This window comes from Carya illinoinensis, chromosome 12 (assembly GCF_018687715.1).
Source record: "Carya illinoinensis cultivar Pawnee chromosome 12, C.illinoinensisPawnee_v1, whole genome shotgun sequence".
NCBI lineage: Eukaryota > Viridiplantae > Streptophyta > Magnoliopsida > Fagales > Juglandaceae > Carya > Carya illinoinensis.
Window position 1 is genome coordinate 23,498,870 of NC_056763.1, and position 18,808 is coordinate 23,517,677.

General features: G+C 37.1%; 2 protein-coding genes and 1 non-coding gene across 3 annotated transcripts; 2 read left to right on the plus strand and 1 right to left on the minus strand.

Annotated features, from left to right (window-relative positions):
- Nucleotides 1-731: 731 nt before the first annotated feature.
- LOC122289991 (protein phosphatase 2C 29-like) lies at nucleotides 732-5,607 on the plus strand. Its single transcript, XM_043097488.1, has 4 exons — nucleotides 732-2,812; nucleotides 3,907-4,020; nucleotides 4,175-4,439; nucleotides 4,851-5,607. Exons 1-4 carry the CDS (start codon nucleotides 860-862, stop codon nucleotides 4,973-4,975), a joined length of 2,457 nt encoding a protein of 818 aa, XP_042953422.1. The 5' UTR covers nucleotides 732-859; the 3' UTR covers nucleotides 4,976-5,607.
- Nucleotides 5,608-6,399: 792 nt separating this feature from the next.
- Nucleotides 6,400-6,527, minus strand: LOC122290637. The gene has a single exon (XR_006236497.1). It is a non-coding gene; the product is annotated as a U6atac minor spliceosomal RNA (small nuclear RNA).
- A 6,359-nt stretch (nucleotides 6,528-12,886) lies between these two features.
- LOC122290473 (NAC domain-containing protein 71-like) lies at nucleotides 12,887-15,885 on the plus strand. The gene is made up of 4 exons (XM_043098202.1): nucleotides 12,887-13,628; nucleotides 14,217-14,494; nucleotides 14,622-14,942; nucleotides 15,031-15,885. Exons 1-4 carry the CDS (start codon nucleotides 13,472-13,474, stop codon nucleotides 15,310-15,312), a joined length of 1,038 nt encoding a protein of 345 aa, XP_042954136.1. The 5' UTR covers nucleotides 12,887-13,471; the 3' UTR covers nucleotides 15,313-15,885.
- Nucleotides 15,886-18,808: the final 2,923 nt, after the last annotated feature.

Consider the following 18,808-nt stretch of genomic DNA (forward strand, 5'->3'; position numbering starts at 1 on the left):
AACTAAAAATATCTGTAATTTTATTATTTTTAATTACGCTTATTTATATAATATATTTTAAATAATTAGTTATTTATTTATTTATTTTTTTTTGAAAGGAAATAATTATTTATTTAAATAGTAGAATTTGAGAGTTTATAAAAATAGAAGAGGACAAAAGGAAGAGATAAAGGCGGGAGGGATGAATTGCAGCCCTTTGACAGCTTTGACTAATCAGATACGGTTAGGCTGAGAGACAAAACATCTGTCTTTTGCTTGTCAGTTAAATCCTGGCCATATAAAAATTGAGTCAATGCTTGATCCAACGGTTCTCTGTCAGTATGACGTGGCCGTGGCATGTAGCTTGAAAGATTGCCTGTGAGGTGGATGTATGACTACTCTCTCTAGCAGCATTCAACTCAAAAACCTGTAAAATACCTTTTGCCAAGAAAACGTAAACAGACAGAAAGTCAGAAACACCCAACAGGACTCCCCCGTCATTTGTATAGAAGCCGAGCCCAAAGTTGCCAAATCAACCCAGCTAAATACAAAGTGGACCCCAAAGACAACCCACCTGGCATCCGACGTGTCTCTCGGCCTTTTGCTAGAGACCAGGTGTAACCGTCGGTCAACCAAGATCCAACAACTGTACACAACATCAATAAAATAAGGAAAACAAAGGCAGGTACAGGTCAGGTCACTCTTCTCAAATATAATAAAATACCAAATATATTTATATTTCATTAATATAACATCGCCATTCGTCAGTTTCTACTTTTCTTCACTAATTTTTTTTTTTTTGGTTTTCTTGCTTTGGACTTTGCCGGAAAATAGAGCCGCGATTTTCTCGGCAGCCAAACGGTGGAGTTCGTCAAATGTGATGGGAAGTGGAGTGTCGAGCCTGCTGCCTTGCTTCGGACCGTTGAACCGGACGACCAACCGGGCGGTCAAGGGACAACAGGACGTGGTGTTCGCGCCCTCCGAGCCCTTGGATGAAGCCCTAGGCCACTCCTTCCGCTACGTCCGTTCCTCCGCCCGCTTTCTCTCTCCCACTCACTCCGATCGCTTCCTCTCCCCAACTGGCTCACTACGCTTCTCTCCGTCTCACGAACCCACCGGGTCCAGGGTCAGACCTGGCTTTCCGGAGACCGGCTTCAAGACCATTTCCGGTGCTTCTGTTAGCGCCAACAGCTCCACTCCAAGGACAGTTCTTCAGCTCGACAATATTTACGACGATGCCACTGAGACCGTGCTCGGCACTACTGGTGCTGCTGGTGGCGGCGGCGTCAGGGGGAGTATTGTGAATGGCTTCGAGAGCACGTCTTTGTTTAGCGCGCTCCCTCTCCAGCCCGTGCCACGAGGCGGCGGAGGGGGAGACCCGTCCTACCCGATGGAGCGGGCCGGGTTCTTCCTCTCGGGCCCAATCGACCGCGGCGCGCTGTCCGGCCCAGTGGACGCCATCGCTGCCGCGAGCTTGGAAACCGGTGGCTCGGTCCCCTTCTCAGCTCCGCTTGGTGACGCATACGTAAAAAGGAAGAAGAAGAAGGGCATTTCGGGGATTCGGAAGGCGTTCTACGGGGACTTTTCGGAAAAGAAGCGGCCCTGGGTGGTCCCGGTGCTCAATTTCGTGGGGCGCAAGGAAGTTTCAACAATTGGTGACGATTCGGCGGAGGGGAGGAACGAAAGCGAAAACGTACAGTGGGCGCTTGGGAAGGCCGGCGAGGATCGTGTACACGTCGTCGTTTCGGAGGAGCAGGGGTGGTTGTTCGTTGGGATTTATGACGGGTTTAATGGCCCAGATGCGCCCGAGTTCTTAATGGGTAATCTCTATCGCGCCGTGTGCAATGAGCTCCAGGGCTTGTTTTGGGAAATTGAGGAAGAAGTAGAGGAAGCCGGTAATCTTACTAATAATAACAATAACAGTAGTAGCAGTAATATTAATGATGGTAATAATTATGAGAACCCATTAAATGCAGCTGTAGGAAGTAACCTATCTATGGAAAATTCTAGGGGAGAGGTCAATTGTGAATTTGGTCGAAATGGGAATGATTTGAATTTGGAATCGGACTCAATTCCTGTTGATAGAGGGCCGGCCAAGAGAGTTACATTTGAAACGGAGGGGACGGAAGTTCGGAGGCGGAGGCTTTGGGAATTTCTCGCGGAGGATGACCCAGAAGATGGTCTCGATCTTTCTGGGTCGGACAGGTTTGCTTTTTCGGTCGATGACGCGCTTAGTGTTAACAATGCAGGTTCGGCGTTGAGCAGACGGTGGCTCTTGTTGTCGAAATTGAAGCAGGGGATGTCGAAGCACAAAGATGGCCATGGTAGGAAGCTGTTCCCTTGGAGGTTTAGATTGGAGGAGAAAGAGAAAGTTGAGGTTGAGAATAGAGTGGAGGAGAGGTCTTCACGAACTGGGAGGAAGCGGAAGGAGGGGCCCGTGGATCATGATTTAGTTTTGAGGGCACTGTCCCAGGCTCTTGAAGTTACAGAGCTCGCGTATCTGGACCTGACGGATAAGGTTCTTGATACGAATCCAGAGCTTGCATTGATGGGTTCGTGTTTGTTGGTTGTGTTAATGAGGGATGAGGATGTGTATGTGATGAATGTAGGTGATAGTAGGGCTATTGTCGCACAGTATGAGCCGCAGGACGTTGGTTCAGGTATAACTGGTTCGAGGGCGCCAGGGGACAACGGGTCAAGGACGGAGGGTATAACTGAGGAGTCTTCAGCCGTGGGCGAAGAGGCAGTTAGGATGGCATGCGAGGCTCCTGCTCAAGTAATGAGATTGGAGGCTTTGCAGCTATCTACTGATCACAGCACGAGCATTGAAGATGTAAGTTTCGAATTCTGGAGGGATTATTATTTTATTAGTTGTTCCTTACTATATTCGCTGAAAATTTTAGTTTCTTTGTTGGCTGTTGATGTTGATAGTTGAACAGTCATAGCTGATAATTCTGCATGGACATACCGTTCGCTTTGAATGTGTTGGAAGGAAATATGTGCTTACATAGCTTGCTCTGTTTACAAATTGGTGTGCAAAGTCGGTGTCCCTATGACCTTTATAGACACGGATGTGTATGGACTCTAGTTTTGCCTTGAACATAGGTTGGCGCTCTTGGATTACAGATCAAAATTCATATCGATTCTTCAAGTGTCAATTAAGGCTCATGAAAATATGGCATAAAAAGATATTTAAGACCTTTTATCTAGGCAAAGGTCACATGCCTTTGTCCCATTAGTTTTTTGAGTGTACATATCTCATTTGCAATTCTTGATTTTTCTGATTTCAAAATTGTGATGTCCTCTGGTTATATTTATGGTTTACTGAACAGAACAAGTAGTGTCCAGGAGATCAATCTGCAAGTTGTGTAACCAGGTCTTGAAAGGCTCGGGGACATCCTCATCGTGTCTCCTTTGAAGTGTATGCTTTTTTGATAAATTTTTGAGGTGTATGCTTCATCATAATGAATCTTTTCTCGGGGTATGTATGACTTTTAAGTTTGTGTTATTTTCAGTAACAGTGACTCATCTTGTGTTGACAATGTTTGAAGCATCTCTCTCCGCCCAAAAAATACTATTTTTTACAGTATAAATCGTGATTATTTTGGTCACGGCTTTTGCTCAATTATTATAGCTGGCTCGATTCTATTGCTGATTCCCAGACGGTTATACATTCATTTCATGCAGCAATGAAGGACATTACTTTGTTAAGCTTGGTCTACTTCGAGCAGTTTGAGGCCATTAAATCAAGACACTTGATGATGTTTGACACCCATGTGTTCACTTGCAGCTCATTTTGTTATCTCCTTGATGAATGTTTGGGTGTTTTTCTTTTTATGCTTGTATTTTCCCATATTTATAGGTATCCTTTTAGTGACTAGGATCAGTATTGCAGATTTTCTAATCATTTCAATCTGCATTGTGCAGGAAGTCATAAGAATCAAGAACGAGCACCCAGATGACAAACAATGCATTGTCAATGATAGAGTAAAAGGTCGTCTCAAGGTTACCAGAGCTTTTGGAGCTGGATTTCTAAAACAGGTTCTCAGCTTTATTTCTGTTTGAATTTTGTCCTAAGAATTGTGCTCATGTTATGTCTACTGAATGAAGCTCTCCATATATGGTTGTTTTTGGATATTTCATTTGTTATCGGAGTCTAGAGATACATAATAATGCAATGTAAATGCTGGTGCAGCCCAAATGGAATGATCCACTGTTGCAAATGTTTCGGAACGAGTATATTGGCACTGCACCTTACATATCCTGCTCACCTTCTCTTCGTCATCATAGACTGTGCCCTAGAGATCAGTTCGTAGTCCTCTCATCTGATGGTCTATATCAATATCTGAGTAATCAGGAAGTGGTTTCTCTTGTTGAGAGTTTCATGGAAAAGTGCCCTGATGGAGATCCTGCACAACATTTGTTAGAGGAGCTTCTTTTCCGTGCTGCCAAGAAAGCTGGTACATAGTCATTTTGCCGACATTTAAATCTTGTCATTTTTTATATTTGAACTGTAGAAGTGGGTTTTGAGATAATGTGACAGTAGAAAATTTGTTTTATTTCAACACGGGACTTTATAACTCAAAATCCAACAGAGCCTTAATCCCAGCATAAGAATCTGGTGTTGGAGAATGGAGATACTATCAAATAGTGCATTAAATAACTAAGTTTTAAACCCACCCCCCCCCCCCCCCCCCCACAAAAAAAGAAAAAAAAAAGATAAAAATATAGCACACAGCCCTGTTGATATTGGCTTCAATGTTGGCGTTTTGGAAAATGCTAATCTCCTTGTCACTCTAGTTCAACCATTTTCAGTCTACTTCAGTTTCTTGCGTATCCAGATTTTAAACTTGAAGTGGTTTTCTCTGCAGGAATGGATTTCCATGAATTGTTGGACATCCCACAAGGAGATCGCAGAAAATACCATGATGATGTTACTGTTATGATTGTATCACTCGAAGGAAGAATTTGGAAGACGTCAGGGAAGTACCTGTGAAACCTTCATTCACAAGATATCGCCTAGTGAAATAGCAGTTTTCAATTTTCAACTTGAGCCACTCGCAGCAGTATCCAAAGTTACACAAATGATCCATTTTTCTTGGGTCCCATTCGCATTTTTCTCTGCATGGCAAAAGAATGTAGCTATCATAGAGAATCCCGGATGATACTGGCAAAAGGCTAATCTTAGATTTTCATCAAAGATCTCGAGCAGATGCCAAAAAGGTTTGGTTCAAGGCCTGAGAATGGGAATCTATCGATGAGGTTGTAGGGAAATGCGCTGTAGGGGAGAGAAATAATTCTTTTCTTTTCTTTTTTAATTCTTTCCATTTCTAGACTTTTCTTTTCGTTAGAAAGAAAAAAAGATAAAAAAAAAAAAAAGAGAAAAGAAGAAATTTTGCATAGTGGGGAGGGTCTTTTCATTCATTTGCACTCCCTTATTTCTTTCTCTCTTTCTTCCTTTCCGGAGCCTAGAAATTGCGGTTGTATATTGGTGGGGGGTTACAGATTTAGTTACAGAACATCACGATTCCCTTGTCAACAATGAGATACTACAATTTGGCGGTGGATTTTCACCACTACGGGTTACTAGTGTTGGAAATTTATTTGAAATCTTGATCGACTTCTGCATATGAAATCGTGTTAAAAAATTAATACAATTCTGGGTCGATCAGTCTGGAATGCGTTCGGGCACCCGCTTGAGCTGAAAATAACTCAGTGCCTCATTGCTAGTTCTCATCAAGTCTTCAAGAGCAGTTTGAGCTGCACCAACAGGTAGGGACCAAACATCCAATCTTATCAACGCCCACTTTTTCCTTGCTTAAGGACACAATGCAAAGCAACATTGGGTAGTGTAAAAGACCCAATTTAGGCCGCAAAGCAAAAGACTTCGGCTCAGCATGTCAAATCATCTATGAATGGTACAAAATAATTTGTGGATGGCAATGAAGTAAAGTTGTGTTCCCAAATAGAGCTTATCTCTTGCAAGTTGCAACACACCTAATGCCAGTTGAAGAACAAATGGGTTTTGTATAATGCTTCTATCTGTCGAGTACCAAAACTACATTATCTTTGGTGGGTCGGTGTGGGATTTCCTCAAGAGCAGCCAAGAAAGCAGCTTCAGAGTTGTCACAACCGTTGAGCTGGTGGTCGTGGATAAACTCTTGAGTTTGCTCCGGATAAAGATGGATTTCCTGGTTTGGTTGTGTCCAATTTGGAGAGGTCTTTGGGGGGAGACTAGGAAGAGCTGCATAAAATGGTAATCTTCTAAAGAGCAGAGAGTTGAAGATGCTGGTTCTGTTTATGTCCGAGAGACATACCCCGTAAAATGAACAGCCAGAGCTGTATACGGTGACGGTTTTAAAATCTGAGATGTTCTAACTCCGAATCCAATTGATATTGGGACGAACCCTGATAGGGTTAAAAAAAATTGGGTATAAGATCCACCATAGGTGGAGGGCCTTAACCGTATGTGTGGTAACAGGTAAGCCCGAAGGCTGTTCCCGTCCCTGTCAGGGGAGATGCCAACCGTCTCTCCTTTCTACGAACACAACAATTTGTGTCATCCATATTCCTTATAAAGCACTGCATGCTTATATATCTTTCCGATGTGGGACACAAAGTCTCGGCTTTCCTTGGGCTTTTGCTCCTAGACTGTGATACTGAGCCTTTTGGTATGTTTGACCCAATCTCGTGTTGTTCTCAATTCCCATAAAAGATGAGAAAAAACATTCCAAAGAGGCCAAGATTCAGAAGAAAATTATGCATATAGGTAAAACAAAAGTTCGAGACATCCCCGGGGTCATAGATTGTCTGAAGCATCCAGTGCAGGATGGGCTGATATCTTTTGTGAGGCCTTCTGCCTGCGAAAGTGTGCGTGCCTTGGCCCTTAAGCAAGGTTATTAACTTTTTTGAGTTGCATAGGGAGGGGAAAAAGAAAATGGTAATCCCATGGTTTTGTTAAAGTCTTTTAATTACAAAAATAAATCTTATCTAAGTCTTTAGAGATATGTTATTTACAAGTTGGTTTATAAACACACCCATACAAATACTTGTTATGTAATTATTTTATTATAATTACAAAATAAAAACAAAACAAAATACAAATACTTGTCTATAATTTTACTTATTCAGTCTTGATTGTAATTCTAGTCGTTGATATCTTAAGTCGGCCGATATGATGAAAATGAAAAATTATTTTCAATTTTTATTCAAACTTGTGAGTTTATAGTAAAAAGAAAAAAATATATTCATTATTTATTTTCTCATCATCTCATAATGTGATATTAGATGATAGATTTATAAATAAAATATAATAAATAATTTCTAATCATATAATATTATATTATGAAATAACGAGAGAATGATGAATAACATTACTTAAAAAAGATACTCATGATGAAAGGAGAAGTTCTGTAATAATCAATTATGCACAAAGAGAAAGAGTTGAAAGACGAAGCTAGAAACTTTGGAGAAAGAATTCAATGATCATTATGTGAAACACGAGTTAGGCACGTCAAACAATAGATGACTGCGCATACATATATGTATATATGTATGTATATCTGCACCATATAGTTCATCATTTGTCGAATTAACCTGTATTAATGGTCAAGATTTAGGTGGATTGGATCGTCAAATCAATGCTCATGCAATCAAGTCGCGACAAAGGGGCCGCCACTCATTCACACTGTATTTGTCTAGATTTTTAATCTGATTTTATCTTATTATTATAATTTTTTTAAATTTTTATATAAAATATAATAAATAATTTAATTTTTTTTAAATTTTAAAATAATAATAATAATATTAAAAAAATAATATTTTAATAATATTTTATTTAACTTTTATATAAAATTATCTCATCTTATCTTACTATTTAAATAAGTTCTAAGATTAACATTTAGAATATTTCAATATATTTATAAATAATAACGGAATGATTTGAATTAAGATGTTTGATTGAATTTTGAAAAATAAGAGAAAAATAATTGAAATAAAATAATATAAAATAAAAATATTATTTTTTGTATATTATTTAAGAATTTAAGAAAAAATTATAATGATTATATAATAATTAAAAGAAAAATTTATATATGTAAAATTGAAAAGTATTGAATTTAAGTAATATTTAGGTGGAAAATATTTTAGAATAATATACTGTGTTGATATGATGCAACTTCGCTATTATTGTCGGGACATGTCTGGAACATCAGCTGTTTGTGTGTGTCGTGGTTCAATTGCCTAGGTATGTTTTCACAAAAGGTAATGATAATTAGAGAAGGCAATTAATATTTGACAATTGGGAATGGGTAATGATAAACGAGGAAATTGATATAAAATAACAACTATTTGATAATTTAAATCACTTCACATTAAAATATTAATTTTATTTTTTAGTTTAATTCAAAATTTCCATAAAATCAGTAGCTCAAATCACATAAAAAATATTAATTTTTATTTTTAATTATAATTAAATTATAGCATAGTTGTTATTTTGTCATTTTTCCATAAATAAAGGGTAAATTCTCTTAAAAAATAGATATCACTTAAAAAAAAAAAAAACGAATTCTTTCCACTAATTTAGCCTCTTCCGTACTTTGAGAACGACAAGGGGCGATACGGAAATATTTACCTATTGTCTATTGATTATACATTTCGGCCCGACGTGAAGACTTGGATTATTAAAATGAGATGGTTGAGATAAAAATTAAATAAAATATTATTATAATATAATTTTTATTTTTAAAAATTAAAAAAATTAAATTATTTATTATATTTTATATAAAAATTTGATAAAATTATAATAATTAAATAATATGAAACGAGATGAGATAACTTCATCTATATAACCAAGCCAGCGTGTCTTGACTCGCCTCGGTGAATGAACCTTGAGGAAGAACCCTAAAGTCTCCGTCAATCCGTGATGGTACTGAATTCTCACAAACGTTTGTATTACTCAAGCCAACGTTTTGGTGGTCATGCAAGTGGTTTTCCCATGTATACATCGAAAGATGAGAAGAGACAAACAAAATCACTTTAATTTTGTTCAAAATATTTACAGCTTTTGACAACAGTGTTTGGAGGCTCAGGCGGGCCTAGATTTCCAATGTTTTACAGATGACCAAATTATTAGAACAAAGGCATGATGAACTTGGTAATTAAATACAGCCAAATTGACTTGACTCCAACCTCACTCAAAATCTATAGGATATCATGATTTGGTGGATGATAATTCACTGACTTTTCCTTTTTTATGTATCTATCAAAATCTACCACAATCTCTCATCTACTGTTTTTAAAAAGCAACTTCTCTCATTTATCTATTCTGTTTAGATACAAAATCGTTTTATCTCATCTTATTTTATTTTATTATTATAATATATTTTTTAAAATTTTCATATAAAATATAATAAAAAATTCAATTTTTTCATATTCTAAAATAATAATAATATTAAAAAATAATATTTTATTTAATTTTTATCTCAACTCATTTCATTTGAATTTATCATCCAAACCGCATCTAAAGTTTCATCCATTGATATCTTATGAATCTTAATTTGGAGCAAATTCGTTCAAAGACATAAATTTTTCTTAAAAAATGATAAATGATATCTTTTTGCTTGAACGAGGATCTAAAATAAAAGAAAGATAAATACATAAAATAGGGTGTGCATGATGTATTATTCATGTAATATTTTCATAAATGTTCTCTCTCTCTTTTCAATGAATGTCAAAGACTCAAGAGTGCTGGTGAACAGAAGACGTTGATGAAGATAATTGGCAGCCGGGTGGGGGGACAAAGGGAGCCGAAAGCAGAAGACAAACAAGGAAGGGATAAGGTGGCCTTCCTATTTTCCAGTTCCCCATAAATAAAAGTACTTCTCCCTGTTCTTGTAATTCCTGCCATTATCATGCACTCAGTCACAGTACCACGACCCATCTTTTGCCTTTTCTACTTCACTCACGCCATATATCATATTCATGCATGCAACACGATATTGTGAACCAACTCATCGCACAGCTAGGCTTCACAACTACATTTCAAATAAAAAGCTCCTTTTCACTTTGAAATCGTTCTAGAAATATCCTCTCAATCTCTCCTTTTATTTCTTCTTAGAAGACAAAGTTTTTAACAAAAGGAAATGAAAGAAAATATGGGAGTGTGAAAGGCAAGGTTTTGTTTCTAATTTTTTTAACTCTTTTTTGACAGTTGGAGAGTGGTTTCTTCTAGGGTCTTCTTCTTTTCATTTTCTTATAGCTCGCCTCCAGAAAATTCATGAGATACTGAGAGTTTCTGGTAAGAAAATATGGGGTGTCAAGCCTTCATTGATGAACAGATCTTGCTTTCAAATCTTGCCGGGTTGGAAAAATAAAACAAAGAAAAAAAGGACAAGAACTCATCCTGCTTTTGTTGTTACCTTGGAGGCTAGTACATTGACGAGGAGTTGACGATAAAGCATCTTGATAGGCCAAGGACATTTTTTACCTTGGCTTCTAGAAATGATAGAGTACTAGCCCTTGGTTCCCTTCTTCAGGATTAATAATCTAATTTCTAAAGTTGGGCCAGGTAAAGTTTATTACCAAAGTTTCAACTTCAGTTTAATATTACATAAGTTTCAATTAAGAGTTCTGTTATATATAGTTACTTTTGCATACTTATTGTTAATTTACTAATATAATTAGTTAAACTAGCTAGTTATTTTATATTAAAAAAATGACACAACCAATTACATTAATGAAGTGTGTCAAAGAATACGTAAAAGTGACTGCATATAAAATTTTTATTCAATTAAATTTTAAGATATCTTGGTTAGATAATTTTGGCTAAGTAAATGTACAATACTTCATCGAAAACGTGACAGTACCAAGATTGAGCGGAAGAATTAGATACTTGAGATGATAGAATAACCAAATGCTCCACTAAGTGGCAATAGGTTCAACAACTCCACTAGCTAGTTAACTACCATTTATTTGCTGAATCTTACCAAAGCACTGTCTAAATGGTGAGTTAAGATTAGTTGAGTTGAGATAAAAGTTAAAAATTAAATAAAATATTATTTTTTAATAATATTATTATTTTAAAATTTGAAAATATGAAATTATTTATTATATTTTATGTAAGAACTTAAAAAAATTATAATAATGATATGAAATAAAATATTTCTTGTATCTAAACCGGACCATAAGCCACAACCAACATGGAAGTCCAAACAATACAATTTTGGATTATCTATGCATCCCGGCCTTAGTCCTATCTCTTAAGGCAACAGTGTGAATTATTTCGTCTACACAAAAATCTTACATAAAACGTGTCAGTCAATTTTCTTTGAAGTTGACTTGTTAAGTTTGCGTGTAACTTAATTTTTTGTACAAAATTTGTATAGACGTAGTACCGCACCTTCATTACCTCTCTTTTCTCACTTCCTAATCCCTAATGTAGCAGAAAAGCAAGAAGTCTGGTAGTAAATAGGATTATCTTACCAAATTCTTTGTTAATAGAGTTAACCACAATATAGATGGAACACTTTCTTTCCATTTGACGTGTAATTAACAGCCACCCACTGCTACGCATTTTCCATCCCACTTCCTAAAGCAAGTCTCAAATATCCCACCTTTTAGATTTTTCTAATGTAGTAGCTAAGGTGATGTGTCCCATTAAATACTCGTATATATATACATATATTAGATTCTTTGCTAAACATTTAGGTTGTGCTTGACTAGTGAAATGATCTCAGATATTTTATAAATAGTAGTAAAAAGTATTAAATAATAAAAAATAATAATAAAATAATAAATATTACACTCAAACTCAGACTAAGTTTTTTTATTTAGTCCCACTAAATGGGGGCTTAAAATGTACATTTTATATGCATGTGGATTCCAAAAACAGGTGAAAGACACCACTTAGAAGTGCGTTTTGTCATTCCACAAAGTAAAAACTCAGCAAGCACTTTTGGTCTCAGTTTTGAATGGGGAGTGGACCCTGCTTGATGACACCAGCACCTGGACAAAAGTAGAGAAAAAAGTGCTTTGTCCTACTCAGGATGATGTGGAAGGTGGTTACACTGCAGGGCCATGGCCAAGTAAAGCCCAAATTCCTCCAAATCAATGCCGCGTTTGACCCACTTGGCATTGGGTCCCTTTGGTTACATTCACATTATGGCTCTCATCTTATGCAAAGTATATAGTTCTTAATTGGTGAACATTTCTGATAATTTTAAAATAGAATTCATTAAGAAGGTAGAATTGAGCTCATATTTGAATTTAGGATATTTGTAATTCAGATATCTTGCAATAGGAATTGCATGGGTGTGCACTACACGATCCTAAATAATTATTTTGATCAACCGTATGAAAGTTGTGGAATCCAAAACTCTCTCTCTCTCCCTCGCGAACAGAACTGCAAGATTTAAGTTTCAACATCTGCTTAAGGGTTGGCAAGTTAAGGTCTAATATGTTTTTGGAACCCTCTGTATATTCCTCATTTACCAGCACAATTTTAAGTTTTAACACAACTTATTGGGATTCCAAATGTTGTCATTATCAGTGAAATGCATTGAATGGTTCGCAATTAATAGGAAAACTATAGTCAATCAAGGCGAATGGATGAATCGAGGATCATAAAAATGTCTTGACTTCTTTTAGTGGCATGAACAGAACCTTAATATGGGTGGTATCACTGTATCACTATGCAGAGCAATTTCTTGGAGGCCAAACTCGTTCAAAGCAACAGACATCAGTTGATTTGGCGCGAAGTAACTGTTAGGTGTGAACTGGTTTGAGTTATGTGGGGCCATTCCCTTGGAATTTTGGGGTACGCTCGAGACAAGCAATCTCGAAACTTTCGGTGTGTGTGTTTTTGGACCGTTGGTTCCCCTATATAACAGACCCCATTCGCCACTCGTTTTTACTCTACACTTCCTCCTCCTCCTCTGCTACGCAGTCTTCTCTCTTTGTATCGTGTTACTCACAGATCCTTTTGTCAGTTTCTCACAAGTTCTTGCCCGGTTGCGCAAACCTATCGTTGTACTTACTTTGAATGTTTTAGCTTCTGGGTTTCTCAATAGGTTCTCATTTAGGAACTTCTAGCTAGTATTTTTGTTTTCTTGTGGGGAATTTTAGCGGTTTCGGCTTCTGGGTATTGCTTTAAAGTTTCAGTTTTCGTTCATTTCAGCTTTATTCTGGGACTAGAATTTGAGAAGGGGTTGGTGGGGGGTGACAATTTCATCATAATCACAATCTTGAATCTTATAGACGATGTTTCCGTTGTACAACGGATGCATTCTATGGAAGCTGTGCTCGGTTTTCGACAAAAAATCTGCGGTTGATAAAAGCTTTTATTTTTGGATCTTCCAGATATTTAATAGGTACAGTTTAGGCACATAGCAAGAAGTTGAAATTTGGGTGCCCAAGTTTTCTAGCTTTGCAATCTGTTCTGTTCGTTCCGTGGCTGTTTTTAGGGAAATATATAGTCTAGACGAGCGTGTAAGATATGGGAGGGGCAACACTGCCACCGGGATTTCGTTTCCACCCAACCGATGAGGAATTGGTGGGTTATTACCTGAAGAGAAAAGTGGAGAGGCTTCCAATTGAGCTCGAAGTTATTCCAGTAGTGGATTTGTACAAATGCGATCCCTGGGAGTTGCCAGGTACTCTTCAGATCAGCATTTTTTTGAATTTTGCTACACTTTAGCATTCGTTATCATCTTGATTTCCATTTGAATTTGCTATCATCTTTAGCGAGAGTTTGCAAGTATTGCAAAGTGATTATCAGATCAATCAAAGATGATAACTTAGATTTGTGTTGGGGATTGTTGATAAGTCATGGATGATGATGGGCCAATGCAAAATCAGACTGTGCATTGGTGCTCTAGACGTTTGGCAGAGTAGCGAGTGTTTGTGGTTTTAGTCATAGATTTTGTGAATTGAATTTTATGCCAATGTGAACAGAGAATACTTTAGATTTGGAAAGTAATTTTTTTCTTATTGTTTATTTGATTGTTCTATCATTATCCTTTTTGCTAAAGCCCGTTATGAGATTTCTTTTTTCTGTGGGGCCTTCAAATTGTATGCTCTAAAACAGTTCAATTTGAAGTTCTTTATTCCCAAAGAATATTAAGAAAGGGAAACTACTGCAAGAAAAGCTTTCCTTCAAGTTGTTTTCATCAAGATTTTCATTTAAAGTTAATTGTTGGGTAGATTTTCAAGAAAACTGATCTCTAAGCTGCAAATCGCAGAGAAATCATTCCTTCCTATACGAGATATGGAATGGTTCTTCTTCTGTCCCCGGGATAGAAAGTACCCGAATGGCACACGAACAAATAGAGCCACCAAATCTGGATACTGGAAAGCCACTGGAAAAGATAAGAAGGTTGTCTGTCAGACTAATGTGATGGGGTATCGCAAGACCCTAGTTTTCTATCGTGGACGTGCTCCTTCAGGCGATCGAACAGACTGGGTAATGCATGAGTACCGCCTTTGTGATGATCTCTCGCAGGAATCACCGAGTTTTCAGGTAAATTCAACCGTCTCATATGATGGGTTGGCTTTACATTTGCCTCAAGTTTGTTTGTAAAGCTTTGGTGCTTGGTTGCCTTATATAGACTGGGAGACCGATATTGTATTTGGTTATTTCTCTGTAGGGAGCTTTTGCTTTGTGCCGTGTTGTTAAGAAGAATGAGCACACACAAAAGATGAATGATTATGGAGAGCCAAAAGCTAAGAGGGCAGGGCGCAGTTTGAGTAATGGGGATCACACCTCCATGACAATTCCAAACGTGCCCATAAGCATTCCCAATGAAATTCTCTCTCAAGCAAGTTACCCATGCAATGAGAGTCAGTATTCTAGCCCTATCACTTCTCCATATGAAGTTCATCCTATGGCAGAGTCTGAGCCTGCTTTGATGAAGACAAGTCCTACAAATTTCTGGGTTCCACCAGAGCTAATTCTTGATTCTTCAAAGGTATTAAATTGAGTTGTTAAGGAACTTCAGTAAGCTATCTTTTGATTTTCTACTCTTACTTGAAAGATGTAACCTTGGCTTACTGCAGGACTACCCACAAGTGCAAGAAGCTGCATCTGAATACCCTCAACAGTACCAGTATCCAAGCTCGTCAACTTCTTGGCCACCATACGAACATGCAGAAATCGCGTCAAGTTCATCATATTCAAATTTCAATGGGGAAGTCGAAGTTTCTGATGATTTGAGCGGATATGGCTGTATGTTTCCTTACTCTGAGCATGCAAACTACATGGGCCTTTTTGGAAGTGAGGATGTTACATATGAAGGTTATGACCAGAGCAGTTCACTAAGCTACCCACGTCTCTTCTGAAAAGGGAAGAAAGATCATAGTAGCTCCTTTTTCAATCCAAGATTGGAATCTTGGGACCAAGCTCCTATTTTTAGGCAAGCATGTCAAGATTTGGGGGAACATCATGGTCTATGGTTGCAGGAGGTGCAGCAGCTTGGTGCTTGTGACTTAGGCACCTATTTTAGGGTGGGATCGATCAACTATGAGTACCTTGCATTTGTTAGTATCTAGAACAGGCCTCCAAGACAACGCCTTTTAACGTTGATTCTTGGAATCTAAAATAATGACCATAAACCCTTTATCTAACAAGCATAAAAGAGCCTGCTGTACAAGTACTTCTTATGCTGTTGTATTGAAGTTGGTTTGATAGCCAAGTCTGGCCTCAGTTTGTTATTAATGCTGTTAGTTAGTACCACCTGGTGATAATCACTATTATTGACCGCACCAGATTTTGGTTTGCTGGCAGTTGTCGATATGTTTTGATAAATTCCAAGTGTTTGAACACTTTGGTTTCCTCTTGCCTGCATATGGAAGCATCTTTATGCATTAATTCTATCTAATGCTACTGGAATACTTTCTCGTTTATGTTGCAAAGTCATGTTACTAGAATAACCTTCTCTTGTTTCTTCGGGTTCATTTTGTTGAGATGTTCCTACACCACACCTTCTATACATATAGAACAGTGATGACTGGCTGTTTGCTTAATAAATTGGCTTCTAATGATTTCTCTATTTAATCTTGTAAAATTATTAGTAAACATGTTTAATTTTGTCATTCTACAAGTTCAAGACAACGAGTTCAAAGTTGGGCATGTGTGAACTGGAGGGAGTGCTTCTGTTTGAACTTTCAACTGCCAAAGCTGCTTTCTTTTATGACTGTACTCATTAGTCATTAAGTTGTGAAGTTTTTAAAATGCATTCTCTTTATCTAAAGCTAAGGTAAGTCTACTTAAATCTACATTAATAACCACTTTATCACAACTTGCTTTTACGCACATTCTTTAACTTTTTGTTGGTTTTTTATTGCATGCCTTGGTGGCACTTGTGTTATTGGTGGATTCTGAAAATCGTTCACTACCGGAGTGGAATCTGTTTCAAGATAGATCAATTTCCCGTTATTCTTTCTTTCTTTTCCTTTATTATTATTTTTTTTCAAACTTGGGTTCATCTAACAAGACATTCATTTGAAACTGTCCTTTCTTCTAGTATCTCAGAAACGTGGAAGGTGTACGGCAGTAGGGGGTAAATCCTCCCTTCCACCCCCCCCCCCAACCCAACAAAAAAAAAATTCTGGGTTTCTAAAGCATTAGCAAAGAACTAAATTATTGTTTGGATAGCAATAATATAGAAAGAGGTCATCTCTTACCTATGAAGTACAGACAGCAAAAGTAGACTTATCAAAACGAAATCTGGAAAAGAGTTATGCTTTTGATATGATAGTATAACCTGTTCGAAGCTAAGATATGTAGCAATCAGGTAAAGATGGGAAAACTATTTGGGGGTTGTGGTAAGAGACAAGGTCTGGAAAAGGTGGTTGCAAGAGGACAACAATAAAGACACAATTCATGTAAAATTATTCATCATCGGCGGCAAAAAGTATTAATAGTTGCATGCCAGAATTGAGTTGAATACTCCAATTAATAGAAAGTAGTACTTAAACTGTTGGTTTCAGTTCTGTTATTTTCGACCATATTAGATTAGCATTCTGACATAGTATAATCATTTTGAGCCTGAAAGAAAAGGAACATAAAAAATAAAGAAAGGAAGAGAAAATAGTCTGTTTCAAATTGGTATTCTAGCATGGTCATGTTGTTGTTTTCGTTCTGTTAGGATGCTGCTTTTAAGGATGAAGTTTACTGGTTACTAACAGATGGTTGTCTGTCAATCTTTGTATGTTTTTAATGGAATCACATATTTTCTCAGAGAACCCTCAAGCAAATCATACATTTGAAGTAAACTTCACGTGCAGAGAACACTGCTAAAGTTTAATGGGCCATTTAGAAAGACTTATATCCCAACTTTTTGAAATATATACTGATGTACCGTCTTTTTGAAACCCCAACTTTATCCCATGAATGGGAACCAGAAAAGAATAAAGGAAGTTTCAATATCATTGAGCAATATACATTTGAATTCAAGTGCCACTAAGTGGAAAGAATAACCAAAGACGCAAATAAATTATAATTCAAACATGTAGCAAACATTACTCGAAATTTAAAGTGCAGAAGTGAAACAGAAGCACCTCTAAAGAGACCACAGAAAGTGCCATCTAATAAAATCTGTTTCCAGGCCAAAGTTCTTAAATTGTTCCCCGACCCATCTTCACTTCGGCAAGAATCTTCAAAAAAGACTACACTTGTGTGACTTTATAATGCTTTCCTTAAATCCTTGCAATCCACCAATCCTTTTCATGCACACTATCTACTTCTCTGAGATATATTCTCCCGCCCCCTACTGCTTTGCCCTTGACACCTACTTCTTGGCTTCATAAAGTATGGAAAATGCGCATGTGTCACTTTTCCTTACCATACAAACAATTAAATTTAGTAGTCAGAGTCAGGGAAATCTTTTTTATCAATTGTATGCCAGTAGTTCTATTTGACACACAGCGCGCGCGCACACACTCTCTTTCTGTGAGCTGATGCATATATTTTTATGAAAGCAGCAGTGTTGGGCTTTACAGACAACTCTTTCCACATTATTGAGATGAATGAAATGACAAAAATGATTTTTGATTTACCGAAGATATTACAACAGTACTGATCCTGCTACATTGAAAACGTTTACATAACAAGCATGAGTATAGCCATAGGAACGGTACCTCATTTTGTACTGAAGGTAGTCTATGTAACAACTAATCAATATCCACTCCAGTATATAACCTTACAATTTTAGGACTGCAAAAAAGTTCGACCTCTTCTGTGGTAGCGTTATTATCATCTCCAAGCAGAGACTCTTTCACCATCTTCCCATTTTGCATATGACAATCCTAATCTAGATTTAGGCTGCTTTAGATCTCCAATTCCTGAATTGGAGTCAATGATTTTTTTGGAATATTATATCATCTTTGTCATTTTTAGTAGATTTGTCTGTAACTATAATCACTTTCTTTCATTGTACTTCCTTCAAATTTCTTTTTTCACCGCTTCATTTCCCTACTGATGGATTGAGACTGGCCACTGACAAAAGTTTTGGGAGAAGTCCTTGGAAGAGTTAGCTTAGGTCCCTCTTCCATGCCAACATTATCATACCCTCCACTAACCTTCCATTTAGGTTATCCATACATTTTCATTAGCCACATACATCATCATTAATATCAATTATGGCATAGCAATTTTTTGAAGTAAGAAAAAGGCTTGGCCAAAAAAAGCGATGCCACCCACATTTTGAATTAGGGACTATTATTACTCTATTTTATTTTATTTTTAATGCAGTTTATTGAACTCCCACCACAATGTTGATATAAGCTTTATTCAATTTTGATGTTACCACACAACCTCACGAAAGCAAGCAAAATA